The sequence below is a fragment of the Trematomus bernacchii genome, unplaced genomic scaffold, assembly GCF_902827165.1.
Source record: "Trematomus bernacchii unplaced genomic scaffold, fTreBer1.1, whole genome shotgun sequence".
In the NCBI taxonomy this organism is placed as follows: Eukaryota; Metazoa; Chordata; class Actinopteri; order Perciformes; family Nototheniidae; genus Trematomus; species Trematomus bernacchii.
Window position 1 is genome coordinate 14,116,651 of NW_022987698.1, and position 20,055 is coordinate 14,136,705.

A 20,055-nucleotide genomic window follows, 5' to 3' on the forward strand; every position below is an offset into this window, starting at 1 on the left:
TAATAGTTTAATTTACAACATAACATATGTCAGTAAAATAGTGAGGCTTCTATTAATTATGTTCTATGAATCTAAAAATGAGCAAATGCGGTTGCTAACAAGTGACTAAATCAGACTACTAAACATCACCACGCATTATGCGCCTTTAGCTTAACGCTTGTGACAAATAGCCATGGGACTGGGGTGTCGTTAGTTTATACTCTCACGTAAGCTTTTTACTTCTGCCGATATTTACTCTTTAAAAATGATAGTGGTGTTGATATGTGGAGATTATCCTGCTAAGTAACATAAACGTTTGTTAGCCACAGATCTTATTATGTGCAATATTCCAAAGTCCAATGGAAAAATCCCATGCCGTTTGTCGAGGGAGCGCTTACGACGCTCATTTCTGGGTTGCCTAGATACATACGTCATCACTGCACCACTACTGAACTCATTCTTTACGCTCCTAGTTTAGGTTTCAACGGACGCCTTTTCACACAGCTCCAGTGGGATGATGATGCTTCTTTGATTCACTGGATGTAGAACGAGGCTGTGTTTTGTGTTTTACAATATGTCAGGATAGTGTATTTGTCAGACTATGATTAGCTTTCTTCTGCTCCTTAGTGTCCGAAAAAACACTGACTGCTGCTTTAAATTTAAATCCTTCAAAAGCTGTAACTTTGCTGTTTTTTTTCCGATCACTGTTACGCAACTTCCTACAGGTGATTGATGAATAATATTTCCATTTCAGTTCCCTAAAGCCCAATTTCACATCTAAAAAAATCTGGAAACAACCTAAAATATCACTTAACTCAAATAGAACAAATCCCCTTGAATGAGATCCTGTAACAAACCTGAAATATAATAGTAGATGCGCTGATTGATAAATCGGCTAATTGTTGAATATCTAGGGGAAATTCTGGCTTTTGAAACATCTGTACAGGTAGTGAACCAACAGCAATTATACACAAATTGAAGCAACTGAGAAAAAAATGACTTAATGAAAACAGTTTCAGTGCTGGCAGAGTGGTGAAATGACTCTTATTGTACAAATGTGATTGATCAATAACACATTAAAGTGGAGCAGATCAGGCAACAGCGAAACCTTTTAAAATAAATCCCATCAGTATGACAACAGTCCCCACTCTGATACTGCTTTAATTCCCTCAATAACCTCTACCTTGCCAGCTATTACTGTTAAATAAGCATTCATCAAACTTCCTGCAGATGTTTCACATTATAAGCCCACCAACATAGGGGGGGATTTGTCCTTTTGAGCAGCTGGAAGGCTTTTAATGTGAAACATCTGTGCAGGAGGTGTTGAGTTTCGCCGACAGCAACACCATTTTCCCATCGCACATTTCCACACATGTATCCACTGACTTGTGTTGACACTGCTCAGAAAAAGACAACGGTGCCGGGATGTGTTTTGGCTGAAGCGAGGCTGTCGGTGTTTGTGGGAGTTGCACCCTTGCAGTGTTAGTGGGCTGTGGGCTGTCGTCTGTTCTGTGTTCCTCAGTTTCTTTTCTTTTGCCTTTGACTCCTCTCATGTCTTTCTCTGTTGCCTCCTTGCAGGGTGTTGCTCAGGACTCCATGTTGTCTCGTATTCACTGTTTGACTCTCTCCCTCCTTTCGGTTATTTTTTCTGTCTTGCTGAAGCCTCCTGCAGCCTCCACAGCTCTGCAGCCTCCTCTTCCTCCTCCTGTCAATCTCTGTCGTGGTTCTGCATCGCTGTCGTTTTCCGCTCTCTGGGGTGATCCTTTGTCTTCTGTTCGGTTGACTTGCTTTCTTTTATTGATTTCTTTTGGTTGTCAGACACCCTCCTCCCCTCTGCCCGCCGTGCGCTGTCCCATGGTTCAGTGCTGCGCCTGTTTACAGTTCTGTGGTTGGTCAGTGGGTCTCAGTCCTGTTCATGTGAAGCTGTGTCAGTTGATTCTATGTTGTGGCTTGTCTTCAGAGTGGACCATGTGCATAAAGCTCCACCGCTTCCTGGTTTGACACCGACTCATCCCCACATTCAGAGTGTTTAAATGTCATGTGGAGGTCATGCTGCCATGAAAGGACTTCCCTATTAGCAGAATACAGTGCGGGGACTTCTGAGAGAGGCAGTTAAAATGACAGTGAAAATGTTTTTGGGTAAATATCACTTTTTAAAAAAAACATAAGAGGAAATATTGGTTATCAAAGCCAATTTGTCTTTTACAGACTTGGAGCCCCACTCAAGAACATTGTTCATATTCTAAAACCTTTTCATCAGGTTTTCTTGCACAATTGTTCAAACAAGTCTATTTACATACCACATTCCGGAAAGCCAAAGTACATCAATCGAAGGCCAAAAGAAACGCACCAAAATAAAACAAGTTCAAATGAAAAAGACAGGTAGGTGTTAAACACAAGAATGAAAGTTACAGAGCTGTGTAAAATGACTTATTATTGTATTGAACAAAAACATCTTCAACTTGATTGAAAGTAACTGCGAGTTGTTGCGTTTTGTTTTTATAAGAATGTCACCCAAGAGTAAATAAAAGATCACTTGGTATTGATTTCCAATTCTGTAATAGCTAATAACTTCTTCAAAATAAAGGAATAATAAAAACATCTTCACCATAAAATATATCATGTACAGCCCAATGCCATAAAACTCAGCATAGATTTCCCCTCGGTAAGCCTCTCTGCATTCCCACCTTCACACTATAAACCAGAGAGCACAATAATATCCCTCCAATATCTATTTATCTGTACATTAATCATACAACAGGCTAAATCCCTGAATGTAACAAGTGCTCTAAAAACATTTTAACGACTTCTTCCTGCATGAGGTCCAATCAATCAGTTTGTATTACTATATGTTTTATTTCAATTGATGGTGGAAAACGCACTGAAGAAATGGCACATAAGAGGACTAGACATTAATAATATTAATATAAGTAATAATTGTTGTAATCAGTTTTATTATAATTATTTTTGTTATATACATTTAAAGGTGGGGTAGGTAATTTTGGAGAAACCAGCTCGAGTGCGCTAGGATTTGAAAATACACAGACGGAAAAAATCTGCCACTTCCTTACAGAGCACCTCCTCCAACACACACGAACGCGCACATGACCAGGGCCGGCTAAAATGATTGGTCGTGCTTTTTACAGTATTACGGCTTCCACAGATGAAATGTTTTGGGATTTTTTGTCAAATCACTTAAGATATTCATTGCTATCGGGATGTTAAGAGCATTCCATGGAATATAACAAAAAGTGTATCTCGAGCCGGTTTCTCAAACTTACCTACCCCACCTTTAATGTTATTATTATTACATTTTTTATATTTTTGTAATATTATAAAAAAAAAATGTTTTTATTATTTGTAGGGAGTAGGAGATAATAAAATAGGAACAGGTTCTCTAACAGACGTTTCCCTCATCACTTTTTTATAAAAAATGATTTTCGATATTAAGCATCAAACACCTATTTCTTCTTCTTTTAAAAACGTCTCACTGGTCATCCAGGAATCTAAATCTGCTTTATGTCCATGATCTGTTGGTATTGTTGGTTCCAGAAGTGATGTTGACAGTGTTGCCAGCAGTGGCTCTCCAACAGGGATAAATACAGTTAGCTGATGGATCTGAACACTTTCAATATTTAAAGCTAATAAATCCTCCCGGTGTTGTCAGCTCAGTTGTTCATGAGGACAAACAGAACATCAAAACTCAGATGAGTGCACATCTGCTCTGTTTACATTCATCGCCAACTCACATTTCTTTGGTATGGAAATATGACAAACAGCAGGGGGTGGAGGGAGAGCAGCTGAATCCAGTGTAAGCCCTTGAGCAGACATCAAACAGATCAAAAAGCTCCACGTTACAGTACTACAGTCCAAACAGCATCCCAGCTGATGAAGTGAAATGCAAATACACCGTTTGTTTATGCAAATGAGGAGCAAAGCTGGCGAGCAGGACGTAAAACCAGACTCCATAACCGAGCCTCGTTCCAAACCCTGCGCTCTGATGTGAAAGTGTGTGTGTGTGTGTGTGTGTGATTGACAGGTTAAATCCTCTCTGTTGTTTCTGCTGTTCTCTGTTCTGTCTGCTGCTCCTCATTATGAACCGCTGCGTGTCTCTGAAAGCTACTTGGACCTTTTTCATGAATGTGTTGTGATCATAAATAGATGATATGTGACTCTCTGCATTCAGTAAAAGGGTCAACTCGTTAATGAAGATGTCAAAGTATTTTCTGGGAATGTTGTGTGTGTCGTCTTCAGCTTTCCTTCCAACTGAATCTTTAATGTTTTCTCTGCTTCTCTGCCCTTCATCCCCAATTCTGCTCCATCCTCCTTTTTGTAATTTATTATTATTTATTCATTTCATTCATTTACTTTTTGTCAACCCGTTCTAAATTCCTCCCCTTTTCCTCTGCTACCATTTTTGACCTCATCTTTATTTAAAAAAACATCTGCCTCCTTAACATATCCCTCCTCATCCCTCTTTCCCTCATTTTTCACCTCTTCGTGTCCAAAAACTTTTCTTAAACCTCTTTCATCTCTTTTTACTTTCCATCATGGTCCCACCTTTCTCCTCCTCCTCCTTTTACCTCCAAACCACCAACGTTTCCCCCCCACCCCTCCTCCTCCTCCCAGCCAAAACCCAGGACGGTATCGCCCTGGAGATCCAGCCTCTGAAGAGCGAGGAGGCCACCGAGTCGGAGGAGAAGGAGGAGAAAGAGGAGGTGAAACCAGTGAAGAAGGTCAACGTGACCAAGAAGGAGAAATCGGTGCTGCAGGGCAAACTGACCAAACTAGCTGTGAAGATCGGGAAGGCTGGTGAGTAAAACAAACACACCTATATAAAATATCACTAACATTACATAGAGTCCAAGATCTGTTTAGCCTAGCTTAGCACAAAGACTAGAAGTTGGAGCAAACTTTAACCTGGCTACATCTTCAAATATGTTTTAAATATCTACCTTTTATCACATTTTACGTGAAGTCAGGTCAATTTAAAGTTCATTAATTTATATTTGACAAAAATGTTTGCAAAACTAAACAGGTTTAAGAAAATATCAGCAAAACATGATGTCATATAATAGTTTAGAGGGACTTTAATAAACACAAGTATAAAAAAATACAATTATAAAAATATACGTAAGACAGTATTTAAGGAGTAAGTACACCCTGAAACCCTTCAACACTCATCAGTGTTTTTTAGCTACATGATATGTTTGCATAACGTAACATGCATACAATAATGATGCTAACATTCTGATGTTTAATGTTTACACTCTCAATGGCTAATGTGCTCTACAGAAAGTAAAGCAGAGTTAGTTATTATAGAGTAAAGTTATAACAATTCATCCGGAGGCAGACCAAATGTCATCGTGATCCATTTATTAGGTGTTTGGATATTTAAGTAATTTTCCCCTCACTGAAAATCATGAATGGAAAATATGAATTATTTAGGTTTTTAGCTTTAACTCACTGGTCGAATTAATCTATTCCTTACCGGTTGGAAATTCATAAATGAGGGAGAGCATGATTTGCGAAGTCTCTGATCATGTCCTTATTAATGAGATTGTATGGACATCCATTTCTCCCTCGATTACTTGACGTGACCCTATTCAAATCTTTTTTTTTTTTAAAGAATTTATTTTTACTTTAAATGTGATTAGCCGATTACAGAAGGGGCTGGTGATAGCATGGTGGCTAACATAACAGAAGTTACATTTGAACCTTTTAGTGGCGCTAGGCCAGCAGTTATCCCCTGCTTCCAGTCATTTGCTAAGCTAGGCTAACATGTCTTTGTACTGGACACTTTTACCTGATACCCGTCTTCATGTCTGACTTTCAGCAAGACAAAGAGAGGATTTTGAGAAATGTAGCGCTGTTCATTTAATAGCTCACAAAGTGATCAGGCAGTAAAAGGATAGGCAGTGCACTCAGTGTTATTGGACGGGTGTTTTATTGGGAGCAAGATTCATCCCGGAAGTGAAGGTATTTTCTGTGTCACTTCAATTGACCTTAATACATTGAGGGGCTTTCAGGACAGGATGAAGGGGGCGGGAGGGTGGGGGGCTTCAGATATCAGTTGAACTACAGAAATAGAATCTGGGCCAAAACACTTTGACAGAAGGTGACTGACGTGAAAGGTGAAGCAAAACAACACGAGCCGTTGATTCTTGTCCTACCTGATCCGGATGATGTCGGATGAATATTATATATTATAATATAATGAAGAGAAAGAGACCACCAAAGTTCACAATCAAAGGGACATTGTGATGACATGATTATCCTTTGTTTATTTTCTGTGAATGACTTATTAATGATTTATTTCAGAACAGCTTCATGGCTTTTCAGCAAACTGCCATTGGCTATACAGTAGGACATAGGATTGTCCCTGAATGCACCACGAAACGTTTAAAAAGTGTTTCTACAAAAAAAGAATGCTAATGTAATTGAATTCTAACAGTATGAGATACAATACTTTGAAACCAGTGGTCCCTTACATAGTAAAACATGTGCCATGAAAAAGGACTTGTGTTTAAACTCTTCTTCTTGTCACCAGGTCTGATCATGTCGGCTTTGACCGTCATCATCCTCATCCTCTACTTTGTGATCGACACCTTCGCGGTCCAGGGCCGATCCTGGACGTCCGAGTGCACCCCCATCTACATCCAGTACTTCGTAAAATTCTTCATCATCGGCGTGACCGTGCTGGTGGTGGCCGTCCCTGAGGGTCTGCCGCTCGCCGTCACCATTTCTCTGGCTTACTCCGTTAAGGTAAGATTATGGGAAATGTAAGATAAATGGATTTAAACCCCCAAAGAATCATGTTTGTGTAGCATTCGATAACTACGAGTCATGTTGTGTTTAAATAACAAAGTCCAAATGCAAATCTCAGCCTTTAACTTCGCTGTTCGTATTTTAGAAAATGATGAAGGATAACAACCTGGTGCGTCACCTGGACGCCTGTGAGACCATGGGCAACGCTACAGCCATCTGCTCGGACAAAACAGGCACGCTGACCATGAACCGCATGACGGTGGTGCAGGCCTACGTCAACGACACGCACTTCAAAACTGTCCCCGAGCCCGATGCCATCAAACCAGAGACTCTGGAAGTTATGGTCAACAGCATCTCCATCAACTCGGCCTACACCACCAAGATCCTGGTGAGACCTTCACTGTCACAGCAACCACCAACCACAACACTAACAAACATGTAACCGTAACCTTAACCTTGCTCTCTGAAGGTGTTATTAATCAGGAACAGCAACAGTGTTCAGAAGAACCGGAAGCTCTTAGTTCGGGACATTTTGTTTTTTTAGAGAATTGTAAAAGGATCTGAAAATAAGACACGTTTTCAGATCCAGGTTAGCTTCTGTTCGCTTCTGACTTAAAACTTGTGGGCTAACAACCTTTCAAATCAAACACATCTGTACATGCAGAAGTAGTGTTGGTGCTAATGTTGCCTGATAATGATACAATTCTAAACATTACACCCAATGCTTTTGTCCCTCCTCAGCCTCCGGAGAAAGAAGGAGGCCTGCCTCGCCACGTTGGCAACAAGACGGAGTGCGCTCTGCTGGGCATGGTGCTGCAGCTGAAGAGGGACTACCAGCCAATCAGAGACGAGGTCCCCGAGGAAAAACTCTACAAGGTTTACACCTTCAACTCCTCCCGCAAGTCCATGAGCACGGTGCTGAAGAACGCTGATGGAGGTTTCCGCATGTACAGCAAAGGAGCGTCGGAGATCGTCCTGAGGAAGTAAGAAAAGAGAACAAATAAACTGAAAATAATTATAATTAGTGATCGTTTTCCCCAGTCTGAGGGAAGAGCTGTCGATCGATGACATGTTACCCTTAATGAGCTCCTCCCTCCCTCTCCTCTCCCAGATGCTCTAGTATTTTGGACACCCAGGGTCAGCCCCGCATCTTCAAGCCTAAGGACCGTGACGAGATGGTGCGCAAGGTGATTGAGCCAATGGCGTGCGACGGGCTGAGGACCATCTGCGTGGCGTACAGGGACTTCCCCGCCGAGGCCGGAGAGCCCAACTGGGAAAACGAGAACGAAATCCTGAACGAACTCACCTGCATCGTGGTTGTCGGCATCGAGGACCCCGTCAGACCTGAGGTACAGAAGAAACCTCACACCACCCACGCAGATATCCACCGGAAAAGTAGTTCACACTGACACTGGGTTATGTAAATGGCTTGGGCCAATGGGTATTATTGAAGCGGCTTCAGAAAACATCATATTTCACCATCGGTTCATCTTTAAGTAGTTTTCAGCAGCTAGACTTTTGCCTAATTTGAATGGAACTAAGGGAGAGGACTGGATTTTTCGCCACATAACCTGACTTGGTGTGAATGCAGCCTTAGTAGGGATCAGTCCTAAAGAGGCACTATCATGCTTTTTGGGTTTGTCCCTTTCCTGTAGTGTGATATATTGGTTTTTTGTGCATGTAAATGTCTGCAAAGGTTAAAATCCCAAGGTTCCCTCCAGAAGGAGCTCTGTAACACTTGCGCTTCCATTGGTTAGAGCTCCAACACATTGTATGTGATAGGCTAAGGGGCGGGACATCTCTAAGTGATTGACCAATCACAACAGAACCAGCCGGCTAACCAATCAGAGCAGACTGGGCTCTGGTTTCAGACAGAGGGTGAAAAGAGGTGCTGCAGCACAGGCAGTGTGAGAAAATGAAAGAACATTAAAGCATGTAGACATGTCACAGTGGAGGCTCTACATACACATATGAACCTGAAGGTGAGCATACTCATCCTTAAATAAACGATATAAGGGTTCAAAATGAAGAGGAGCTATGTGTAACTCGGCTCCTCTGAAAGAGACAAAAGATCCCTAGAAAACATGTTAGATATTTAGGGAGAGCTCTATATCAGGGTTTCCGCTAGGATTTTTTCTTGCCTGTTAAATGTCCGGAAATAATTTATTTTACCGGACAAATTTGAAACTTACCGGTCATGTTTCAATAATAATAATAAGAATTGTGTAGCAGAGTTTCCGTTAGCAGGTAATCACCGGACTATGACCGGATATGCTGATGTTTAAAACTCAGTTAATGGGAGTCATTTTTATATTGCTTCAGTTTATAATCGTAACAGATCGAAAAGTTCAGATTCATTTTTCAATAAATGATGCGCTTCCACAAACAACAAACAACATCAGTATTACATTCAAACAAACTACTTATAGTAGATAAAGTACATTATTCAAAAGTTTACATTAACTTAAAGTTTACATTAACTTTGGATAATAACACGGGAGAAACGGATCCTCTCTTTTCCCCTCTCCCTCCCTCTCTCTCCTGACAGCCCGTCTGTATCTCATGCAGCTCGCTAAACAGTGGGCGGGGCTTCAGGTGATCATGCAGAGCTGCGTGTTTCCGGCAGACTCAGCAGCTGATCTGATCTCTCTCTCTCTCGCGTCCGGTTAAACTTCACTCGCGTTTATGTCCATAATATCGATCAGATCCAGCTCTCCTGATCGGCCTTTATAGAGAGCACCGATCAAACTATTAAGAGTGAATATCGGCCGATAATGATCGGCGGCCGATCGATCGGAGCATCCCTAATTATTACCGGACATTTTGACCGGCAGGTTTTGAATTTACCGGTTTTTAATAAATGTTACCAGCTAAAAACCGGTCATTACGGGCTAACGGAAACCCTGCTCTACATGTATACCCTTATATAAATACTAGGCTAACCATAAGGTTCTCAACATCTATCTTTATTTTTGCACAACACAATCTGATACATTCGGTCTGATAAACACTGTACTGTGTATTGGCATTGCAACATTACCATTGCCTGTCCAGTCTGTGTGAGCATTTTATGATCAACAATCAGTGATATATGACGTTTCTTTTAGCTAGTACTTAAATGACTCTAGTTTAGCTTGAAATGCACACACTGTAGGCATGACGTGGAGTGACTACGTTGATTTTATTTCTGAAAGAACAGAGGAGAACATGAGGCCAAGAGTGTTACTGCACTGATCTGACTCACTGCTCATAATTATATTAGTGTTATAAGGAGAGGGGGAAAGTGTTCAATAGCGCGTCAATGAGGTGAGATAAACAAACCGTTTTCTCCAAACAGACACGCTGAAGGTAGTCGTGGTCAGGTGTGCGGATGCTCTGAAGTGTTAAATGAAGTAATGAAGCTCAGACAACATCAGTGATGCTGCCTGCTGCTTTAATGTCAGAGAACAAAGAACACACGCAGGATGGAAATAACTGGAGAGCAGCAGGAGACAGTCAGCAGATCCACAGTTATCCAAAAACAACATGTGATGCCACCAAATTGATATTTCGGCTACTTAGGCATACATTAATTTACATATTCATGAAACATTGTACATTTATCTGTGACCTGAAAGGGTCTACTTCCACTTTCAAAACAGTGTAGCAACTGTTCAATTTCCAGAGACAACACACAACAACTATTCAATAAAGCAGCCCGAATCAGCCCCCCCTACTTCTTACTTTACGATACGATATACTTTATTTTCCAGGTTAGAACATTTGCCTTGGGTAATATGTCTCACTGTGTGAGTGTGACAAATGACCCATCCTAAAGAACCCCCCACCAACCATTGTTTCACCCGGCCGGTTTCTTTCCTGGTGCAGCACATTGAAGATTCAAATATTCAAAGGCTGTCTATCTATAGTCATAGTCATATAACAGGCTCCTCCAACAATGCAACATGAATATACATAGGGCACAAAACAATACAAAATAGTGCAATAAAAACAGAAATACAAATAAAGTGGTGCAAGACGGAGACCAATGTGCAAGTTAATGCAGAAATAAGTAAACTATATACAGTTACTCTCCCTGAGGTTTCTTCTATTTTCCCCATTAACTGGGGGGTTTTGACTTGTCCAATGTGAGGGTCTATAGAACAGAGGGATTCATATTCATATGTATTCTGTAAAAACTGTAAAGCCCCCTGAGACAAATCTAAAATGTCTGATTGTGCTATATTAATAAACTTTGATTGATTGATACATCTAAAGTAGAATAAGATCAAATTAAAACAGAAAGAAAAATGACATACTGTGGAGTGAAATAAAATACTGTTAATTGTAAAAATAAATAAAGACGTAACCAGATGAATGCTATAAGCTAAGGCTGTCACACGTTAAAAAGAATGATTCAAATGACCAAGTTTGACCCAGACCCAGTTGGCTAGTAAATAATATCATCTGTCAAGCATTTCTTTATTACAATACCATACAGGTATCTGTTTTATCTTTTATAAGTAAAAACTAGTATTTTAAACCTGTGGTTAATAATGAGTAACCCCTCCACTGAGGTGAATCAAACATAGGATGTGTGTTTGTGCAAGTAACACAGAACTCCTGCTGTTCTCCATCAAATGTCTTTTGACCCCCCGCTGAGCAGAGGAAGCTGCTTTCTGATTGTCCACTGACCGTCATGTCACCACAGACAGGGTTGCATATCGTTGACTTTTTGTACGATACCGATACCACTGAACGATACCGATACTCAACCGATACATATCGTGATACTTTCATGTTGCATAAGGGAAACATTTTATCATCCCGCAATTACTCCCATGAAGCGCTTTATGATATAGTTAACATGTCAAATTAATATTAAATTCAATTGTGGGACTTGGACCTTTTAGTACTGAACAAACAATGAAAAACACGTTATCTATGAAGAAAATTGATTCTGCAATATCATTTATATCAACAATCAGGCGTGAATAGTACATCTTGTCAATGGAAAAAGAAGATAGCACCAGGATAATCAATATTCAACCTGAGATTCGACTGACCAGAGAACACATAAAGGATCATGAGATCTCGGTATTGCACATAAAACAAATAGCATCATTAAAATCAACATTTGCCTGATGAAAGAAAACTAATCCCATCACAGTTCAGTTTTGTGAATATCTGCTCTCTCTGGATCCAAACGGGCCCTTTCACAGCGTAGCATATCACCTGCTGAACTGAACTCTCTCTCGCTTGGCACGCTGCTTCCCTGAACACAAAGGTACTTGGTTGCCATATGAGACAGCATTGGTTGGAGGTTGGATGTGTTGCCGCCTTTCCCAGAAATAAACTTCTTGCAGTGGTTACAGACCCCACCATTCAGACTGGCAGTGGTTACAGACCCCACCATTCAGACTGGCAGTGGTTACAGACCCCACCATTCCGACTGGCAGTGGTTACAGACCCCACCATTCAGACTGGCAGTGGTTACAGACCCCACCATTCAGACTGGCAGTGGTTACAGACCCCACCATTCAGACTGGCAGTGGTTACAGACCCCACCATTCAGACTGGCAGTGGTTACAGACCCCACCATTCAGACTGGCAGTGGTTACAGACCCCACCATTCCGACTGGCAGTGGTTACAGACCCCACCATTCAGACTGGCAGTGGTTACAGACCCCACCATTCCGACTGGCAGTGGTTACAGACCCCACCATTCCGACTGGCAGTGGTTACAGACCCCACCATTCAGACTGGCAGTGGTTACAGACCCCACCATTCAGACTGGCAGTGGTTACAGACCCCACCATTCAGACTGGCAGTGGTTACAGACCCCACCATTCAGACTTGCAGTGGTTACAGACCCCACCATTCAGACTGGCAGTGGTTACAGACCCCACCATTCAGACTTGCAGTGGTTACAGACCCCACCATTCAGACTTGCAGTGGTTACAGACCCCACCATTCCGACTGGCAGTCATATGCAGCCACACTTTAGATTTTCTGAAGTGACTCGTTTGCGGAGTTTCACGGCGAAATTGACATCGTAATTCCGACGGTCTGGGCGCGAGTTTAAGGATATTACGCCTCACTTTTATTAAAAAAAAAGAAAAACGGATCTGATTTCGGTACGGTATACCGTAGCCGCCAGTAACCGGTATTTCGGTAATACCGGGAACCGGTATGCACCCCTAACCACAGACTCCTCACAGATGTCTGTCTCTCTTTTCATTCATTCTGTTATCTGAGATGAATGAGGTCTCTGTTAGGACAAAGAGCAGCCACTGTGCAGAGCCTGTGTGGTTCCACATGTTTGCTGTCTGAAAATCTGATTCTAGATCTGTCTTATCATGCAGCACTTCAGTTTAATAAACCAGTCTAAGGAATGCAGTTTTAAGTAGAGATGAAATGCTTTGCGGTCGATCGACTCAAACGTAATGGACAACTGTGATAGTCGTTCAAAGTTATTTTTTCATCTTCTTAAGTATGGGGCTTTTCCGGGTCTTTTGTTGTGTTTCATCTTAAACTGAATATCCTTGTGTTTTGGCCTGACAAAACAAGACATTTCAAGACATCAGATAAGATAATCTTCTTTAGTCCCACAACTGGGAGATGTGCTGTGTTACAGCAGCAAAGGGACTACAACAAGCAGGTGCAAAGGTACATACAGTATATCATATAATATATAAGTAAGCAAAAATTGACATTGAATTTAAATTATTGCACATATACAGTAATGTATTATTTATTTATTTAATCGTTTATTTGGCAGGGACAATGCACAGTAATGAACACTTAAAACATTCAAATGTGTCAAGCGTAACAGTGCCAGATTTAGCTTTGAGCTAATTTCCATCCGCAGTTATATTACACAGTGTATCATATTGCACATATTGCACATGAATAAATAAATAAAATATGCATTAGTATGTGCGGTCTACTGGCACCAGTGCTGATGACACAGGCTGACAGCAGCAGAAAGGGAAGATTTCGAGACATTTGGGATTCTCTAGCCCAAATGATTAATTGAATAATCCAGAAAATAATGGTCAGATTTAGCGATAATACCTATATACAGTCTATGGATAATACAAATAATCGTTAGTTGCAGCATTGGTTTTAAGATGAGGAGCTTTTCTTTAAATAACCTTTAAACAGATGTATGAATCAGGAAGAGAACCTGGCTGTTCCTCTGAACATCTGAGCTCGTTTCACATCTTTTTCTGACACTCTTCCAGGTACCTGATGCTATCGTTAAGTGCCAGCGTGCCGGCATCACTGTGCGCATGGTGACCGGAGACAACATCAACACCGCCCGCGCCATCGCCATCAAGTGTGGCATCCTGCTGCCCGGGGAGGACTTCCTGTGTATGGAGGGCAAAGAGTTCAACCAGCAGATCAGAAACGACCAGGGAGAGGTGAGCCACATGCACAGATGTTTATTTGTATTATTACTATGTCTTTATTGAACAAGGTCCATGCATAACGATACATTCATCACGAAAAGAGAAAAGATGATTCATGCCAGATTTGTGCTATTAGCTCATTTCCATCTGCAGTCCTAGGGCATGTACACACGTAACGATCGAACACTAAAACATTACATTACTCTTGTTGCTGAGAGTCTTATTTTATTGATTTGCATTTCTAGGTGGAACAAGAGCGTCTGGACAAAGTTTGGCCCAAACTGCGCGTGCTGGCTCGTTCCTCACCGACAGACAAACACACTCTAGTCAAAGGTGGGTTCAGTGTTGTAACATGTGTGTTGTTTAGCATGATTTACTGCTACCCACATGTTTATTTGCAGGGTTGGGAGGGTTACTTGAAAAATGTAGTCTGTTATAATCACTAATTACATGTAAAAAAAATGAATCAGTAACCTTTACCTCAATATCAAATGCAAAGCAAATAAATCTAAATGGGAAGGCTTTAACTTAAAGGTAGGGTAGGTAAGTTTGAGAAACCGGCTCGAGATACACTTTTTGTTATATTCCATGGAATGCTCTTAACATCCTGATAGCAATGAATATCTTAAGTGCTTTGACAAAAAATCCATAAAACATGTCATCTGTGGAAGCCGTAGTACTGTAAAAAGCACGACCAATCATTTTAGCCCGCCCGGCTAAAATAACTGGATGGCCTACCTGCCTGTCAGCCTTCCATCTGTGCACAAACTTATCTCGTGCCCTCATTGGTCATGTGCGCGTTCGTGTGTGTTGGAGGAGGGGCTCGGTAAGGAAGTGGCAGATTTTCTCCGGTTGTGTATTTTCAAATTCTAGCGCACTCGAGCTGGTTTCTCCAAAATTACATACCCCACCTTTAAGTGTATCATATAAGACAACAGAAAATGTGAAAAGAAGAAACCAAGATATTTAGTATCAAAAATGTGTCTTCTTAACTCACCCTTAACCCTAGGAATAGTTAAGTTTACAAATGCAGGTTTGGTTTAATACATGAATTGAAACCAAACACAGGATTTTTTTTTACGAATCAGGTGTTCACCTACTGCATAAAAAAAAAAAGATATTTAAAATAAAAAACAATAAAGTAGCCTAAATGAAAACCAAAAAGAACATTCAGGCAGTCTCTTGCTATACAGCTGTAATAAATAAATCGTTATTGTAAATGTATTGTAACACAGTAATCCTGCTAGTAATCCAAAATATATTTTTTTAAATGTACCAGTAAACAGGAATACACTTTTTGATATAACTGTAAGGAAATACAGTTACCTTATTCTATCCTGATTACATAATCCCTGTACATGTAATCTGTACAATAGTCGTAGTTTCAGTCCATATCTCTTATTGGTTGACATCTTATTGAACTACAGTGATATCATTGGATTTCTTTTGTGTTTTTAGGTATTTTTTAGTTGTATATACATGTAAGAAGGGACAATGCACATTAATAACATGAACAATTCAGTCCATCATGTTAATGTGCCAGATTTAGCCATACAGGTTGATGGCATTAAAAGCAAACATACAAGAGCAAATAAGGCAAAAACCCATCGGCACAATAAAAACACATCAAACACAAACGCTCTGACAAAAATAGAAATTGTATTTGTTCTTAGTGTCCTTTTTGAAATGTATTACCCTGATTGAAACGGAGAATTGTTTGTGTTGCAGGTATCATCGACAGCACGGTGTTAGAAACCCGACAGGTGGTGGCAGTGACGGGAGACGGCACCAACGACGGCCCCGCCCTCAAGAAAGCTGATGTCGGCTTTGCCATGGTAACCACTTCTTCATGTTTGCCACAGCTCTTCACTCCTCTGCTGCTCCAGTTAGCTCCACGTTATTCCCAATATTGAAAAAAAAATAAATTCATTACATTTTTAAAGTAGTCATGAAAGAAGGTTTTTTCTCCAAACGTCATCCACAATAACTCTTAGTTTAGTGCCATGAAATCATTAGGAGAGCTGTGTAATGGAAAAATAAATCAATAAACACCGAACCTCGGTGCTCATCAGCACAGCGGGGTCTCACTTTGCTGCCACGTTACTGAGACTGTTCTCCAAAGATCAACTCACAGAGAGGGAGAACATTCTCTCTGTTATATTAGTAATTATTCCTGTTTTATAAACAGTCAATAATATCAGACATTATATCCATCTTGACCAATATTATCTCTGAAGATCTTCACCTAAATCTATTTAATAACATGCATATATAGTTTTAGGATTAAGCTTTTCCTCTATTCCCAGAGTGGAATGGTTTCCAATCAATCATGTAAAATTATCTTTAAAAAATAAACTTTAGAAAAACATACATTATTATATTTCTTGGAGCCTAACATGGTCTGAAAATAATCATTTATGACATGCTTTTAGACGTTTAAGGGTGTCATTAAACCTGCAAAAACGGGTTAGTGTGCTACAGTATGAAGCTTCCGAAGGTTGTTCACTTGAGATCAAATATTGTGGAAATAAAGACAAAGACCTTCATTTAAACTTTAAGCAGCAATAAAGGTAAAAAACTAATAAAAATGTACTCAATGCCATAAATGTGAAATGTTAACAGTAAGGTGTATAATCCAAATACACCTTCCAAAAATAAATCTTAATGGAGAAAATCATAAAAATGAAATTGTGTTGGTTTCCAAGCTGGCTTCAGAGCTCAAATAGTTGCACTGAGCAAATGCTCAGCTGAGGTTACAGTGGATACTGACACATTACAATGTGGAGGAGCTGAGTAACATCAGCTGCCTCCTCTCTGTTGTTGTTGTGACCTTTGCTTTGTGAGGAAAGTCATCGGCACGCCAGCGTCCCCTGCAGACTGCTGAGCAGCTGCTCTGCGCTCAGACAACAGCTACTGTTCCTGAACACACCACAGAGGCAGCATGGGGATTTCAACCGCAGACCTTTCAGTGCTAACGTGTCCCATTTGGAATATTTTCAGTTGACGCCCATTTGTCCCAGTGTAATTATCACCTGTTCTGCTGGAAAGCGGACACGATCCACCTCCATCGGCAGAGACGCTGAGATTCACAATATGTTTTTTGAACACAACACACCTTCTCCTGGTTTAATTTACCAGATGATTGGGTTAAAAAAATGGTCCCTTCAAGCTTTGTACACTTAAGCTGCATTATCCTTTAAACCAGAGGCCCCTTGTCAGGTTTTCTTTTAAAGGACAAACAGGTAAAATGGAGCCTCCAGTAATTCGTTGTTTTCTACATTAAATTGAAACATTATCCACTCTGAAGCCGAGCAGCTGGTATTTCCCTCTCCTTGTGTTTATCAGACTGATATAAAGGCGAAGAAGAATACTGATGAGTTGTATTCCTGAGTCATATTAAACTCCATAAAAAAAGAATCTGAAACTCGTGAAATTGTGCGCAAACTAGACCTTATCTTTTAGGTTTAGAAAGTTGACCAGTTGCACATAAGATACAGCAGCTTGGTCCAGCCTGTTTAGCTTGTGACCCATGAGATGATTACAACATTTTCTTGTGAGCCGTCATCGTATATTGTATACAAGAGGGAAGAATGATCTTCCTCTCTCAGAACTCACTACTCCTCAGATTTATCTTGCAGAAACTGGCATTGAATGATCGGATCAGATTATACTCTGCAATGGAGCTCTATCATATTGTAACAAGCTGTAAGCTGTTTTTTTGTCTAAATGAGATAACACAGGATCTGAATTTCCACTTCCTGCTCCTTCTTTTCAGGGAATCGCCGGCACAGATGTGGCAAAGGAGGCGTCTGACATCATCCTGACCGACGACAACTTCTCGAGCATCGTAAAGGCCGTCATGTGGGGAAGAAACGTGTACGACAGCATCTCCAAGTTCCTGCAGTTCCAGCTGACCGTCAACGTGGTGGCCGTGATCGTGGCGTTCACCGGCGCCTGCATCACACAGGTAGGACAGCTGCACACTAATCAGGATAAGAAAATACTCAATTTATCCTCTGAGGGAAATCCTTTTTTAACCCTTACTCCAATTTGAGAATAAGATCAAATAAGATTAAAACATTGACATATTTATGTATACATAAGTGAACATAAAATGTATATTAAACTACAATATTTAACAACAATCAGTATGTACAAATGTGTTTAATATGCTTTTCAATAATCTAAATAACCAGCAGGTTTAAACAAGCCAATAAATTCCTTCACAGTGTTTGTAAGTGCGATTCGGTCCCAGCTGTCAACATTGGGGTTATTATGGTAGTCCAAACATCATCATAAAATGAATCATATAAATGTTCGTGGAAATAATATGGAAAATATAACATTCAACATTATTTCACCCTTTCTGCCTCTTGTTTTAGACTATAGTTGTGACTTCCTACACACAGAGTATAATATCAGTAGGAATACATTGCTAGTGTCTCTACAGTCAGTCACCTGGTTTAACCAGATTTAGGGATGTACATTAAATGAGAACTTGAAAACAAGGGAAAAGACTGACCGGCTATTTTACAAACGATGGATTGCCACCGCAACAGAATGCAGCCGCAAGTGATGTAACATTTTTACAGCTTGGTGCAATTTGCTCTTTTTTTTGTTGTCAAATCGTTATTTTCTCTGTGGCAAAGTGTAAATGTAGCCTTTGCATCAAAGACACAGTTGGCAGAACAAAGGAAGAGAGGAAGAAAAATGAAATATTCAGATTGTGACCGACGGGGTGCAGAGGCATTCCTTAAAGAGGCCCTATTATGTCAGGTTCATATTTGTATTCTGTGTCTCTCCTGTGACATGTCTCCATGCTTTAATGTTCACAAAGCTCTTTATTCTACTCATACTGTCTGTGCTGCAGCACCTCTTTTCACCCTCTGTCTGAAACCAGAGCCCAGTCTGCTCTGATTGGTTAGCTGGCCAGCTCTGTTGTGATTGGTCAACCGCTTAGAGATGTCCCTCCCATTTGCCTATCACGTACAATGTGTTGGAGCGCTAGCCAATAGAAGCACGAGTGTTGCAAAGTGATGTCATTATGTTACAGAAGTAAACAAAGGAGTCCAATGGAGGTGTCTCAGGCAGGGGGGCAGTGTGCGGGAGAGAAACTCCCTCTGGAGGGAACTTTTGGATGTTAGCCTTTGCAGACCATTTACTTGCACCAAAACCTCTATAACACTACAGGAAAGTGAAAACCCCCCAAAACATAATAGGGCCTCTTTAAAAAAAGTTAAAGGTGAAAATGTAAAAGTGACAGAGATTTAATAAGTGACATAAAATGTCAGTCCGTGTGTTTAATGCACTTTGGTTACCACCAACACTTTGAAGAGCTAACAGTTTCACTGTAACTACGTGTGGCTATAAGTGCTTTGAGCATTATACTGTTTTGCAATTAGGCTTATTTGCATGGAAGGGGTTTTTGTGCCAAAGGTGTGCATATTACATGATTGAAATACTGTATGTGCAAATAGGGCAGGAGCATCAAGGATATATGTTGCTCAGCTGTTAGTGAATCCTACCTTCTTTGTAGATGTTAAGGGTGGAACATGAACAGGAGCTTCTGTCTTGGTAGTTATATTACATTTGAACACTTACTCTCGTGTTTGATGCATCTGCTCTTCTGTGGATTTATTTTTGATCAAATCAAAAGTGTTTTACTTTGATGTGACCGTGTGAGGCAGCCGTGTCACTTTCTTCTCTCTTTTTTTCATACCGTGTCTCTAATAAGGAAACTGAACTCCTGACACAATATAAAAAGTAACTTGCGGCTGAGTATTAATTGAAAGCCTCACAGCTGGCAGGACAGATAACAAACTCGGCTTCAGAGTAAAGAACACAAAGTAGGCTAAGATACAGCCTGAAACCATGGCAACACGTCACCATCATAATCCTGAAATACAGCGGGGAC

The 20,055-nt window shown here is 40.6% G+C and overlaps 1 protein-coding gene across 5 annotated transcripts in view; it reads left to right on the top strand.

Annotated features, from left to right (window-relative positions):
* LOC117489423 (plasma membrane calcium-transporting ATPase 1-like) overlaps window positions 1-20,055 on the top strand; it is a 116,634-nt gene that overhangs the window by 77,709 nt on the left and 18,870 nt on the right. For all 5 annotated transcript variants that reach the window (XM_034138670.1, XM_034138668.1, XM_034138667.1 and 2 more), the window contains 9 exons: window positions 4,609-4,791; window positions 6,530-6,744; window positions 6,893-7,135; window positions 7,489-7,730; window positions 7,859-8,096; window positions 13,974-14,153; window positions 14,387-14,474; window positions 15,870-15,976; window positions 17,917-18,108. In XM_034138670.1, the coding sequence (XP_033994561.1) occupies window positions 4,609-4,791; window positions 6,530-6,744; window positions 6,893-7,135; window positions 7,489-7,730; window positions 7,859-8,096; window positions 13,974-14,153; window positions 14,387-14,474; window positions 15,870-15,976; window positions 17,917-18,108 (1,688 nt within the window). The remainder of the gene's footprint in view (window positions 1-4,608; window positions 4,792-6,529; window positions 6,745-6,892; window positions 7,136-7,488; window positions 7,731-7,858; window positions 8,097-13,973; window positions 14,154-14,386; window positions 14,475-15,869; window positions 15,977-17,916; window positions 18,109-20,055) is intronic.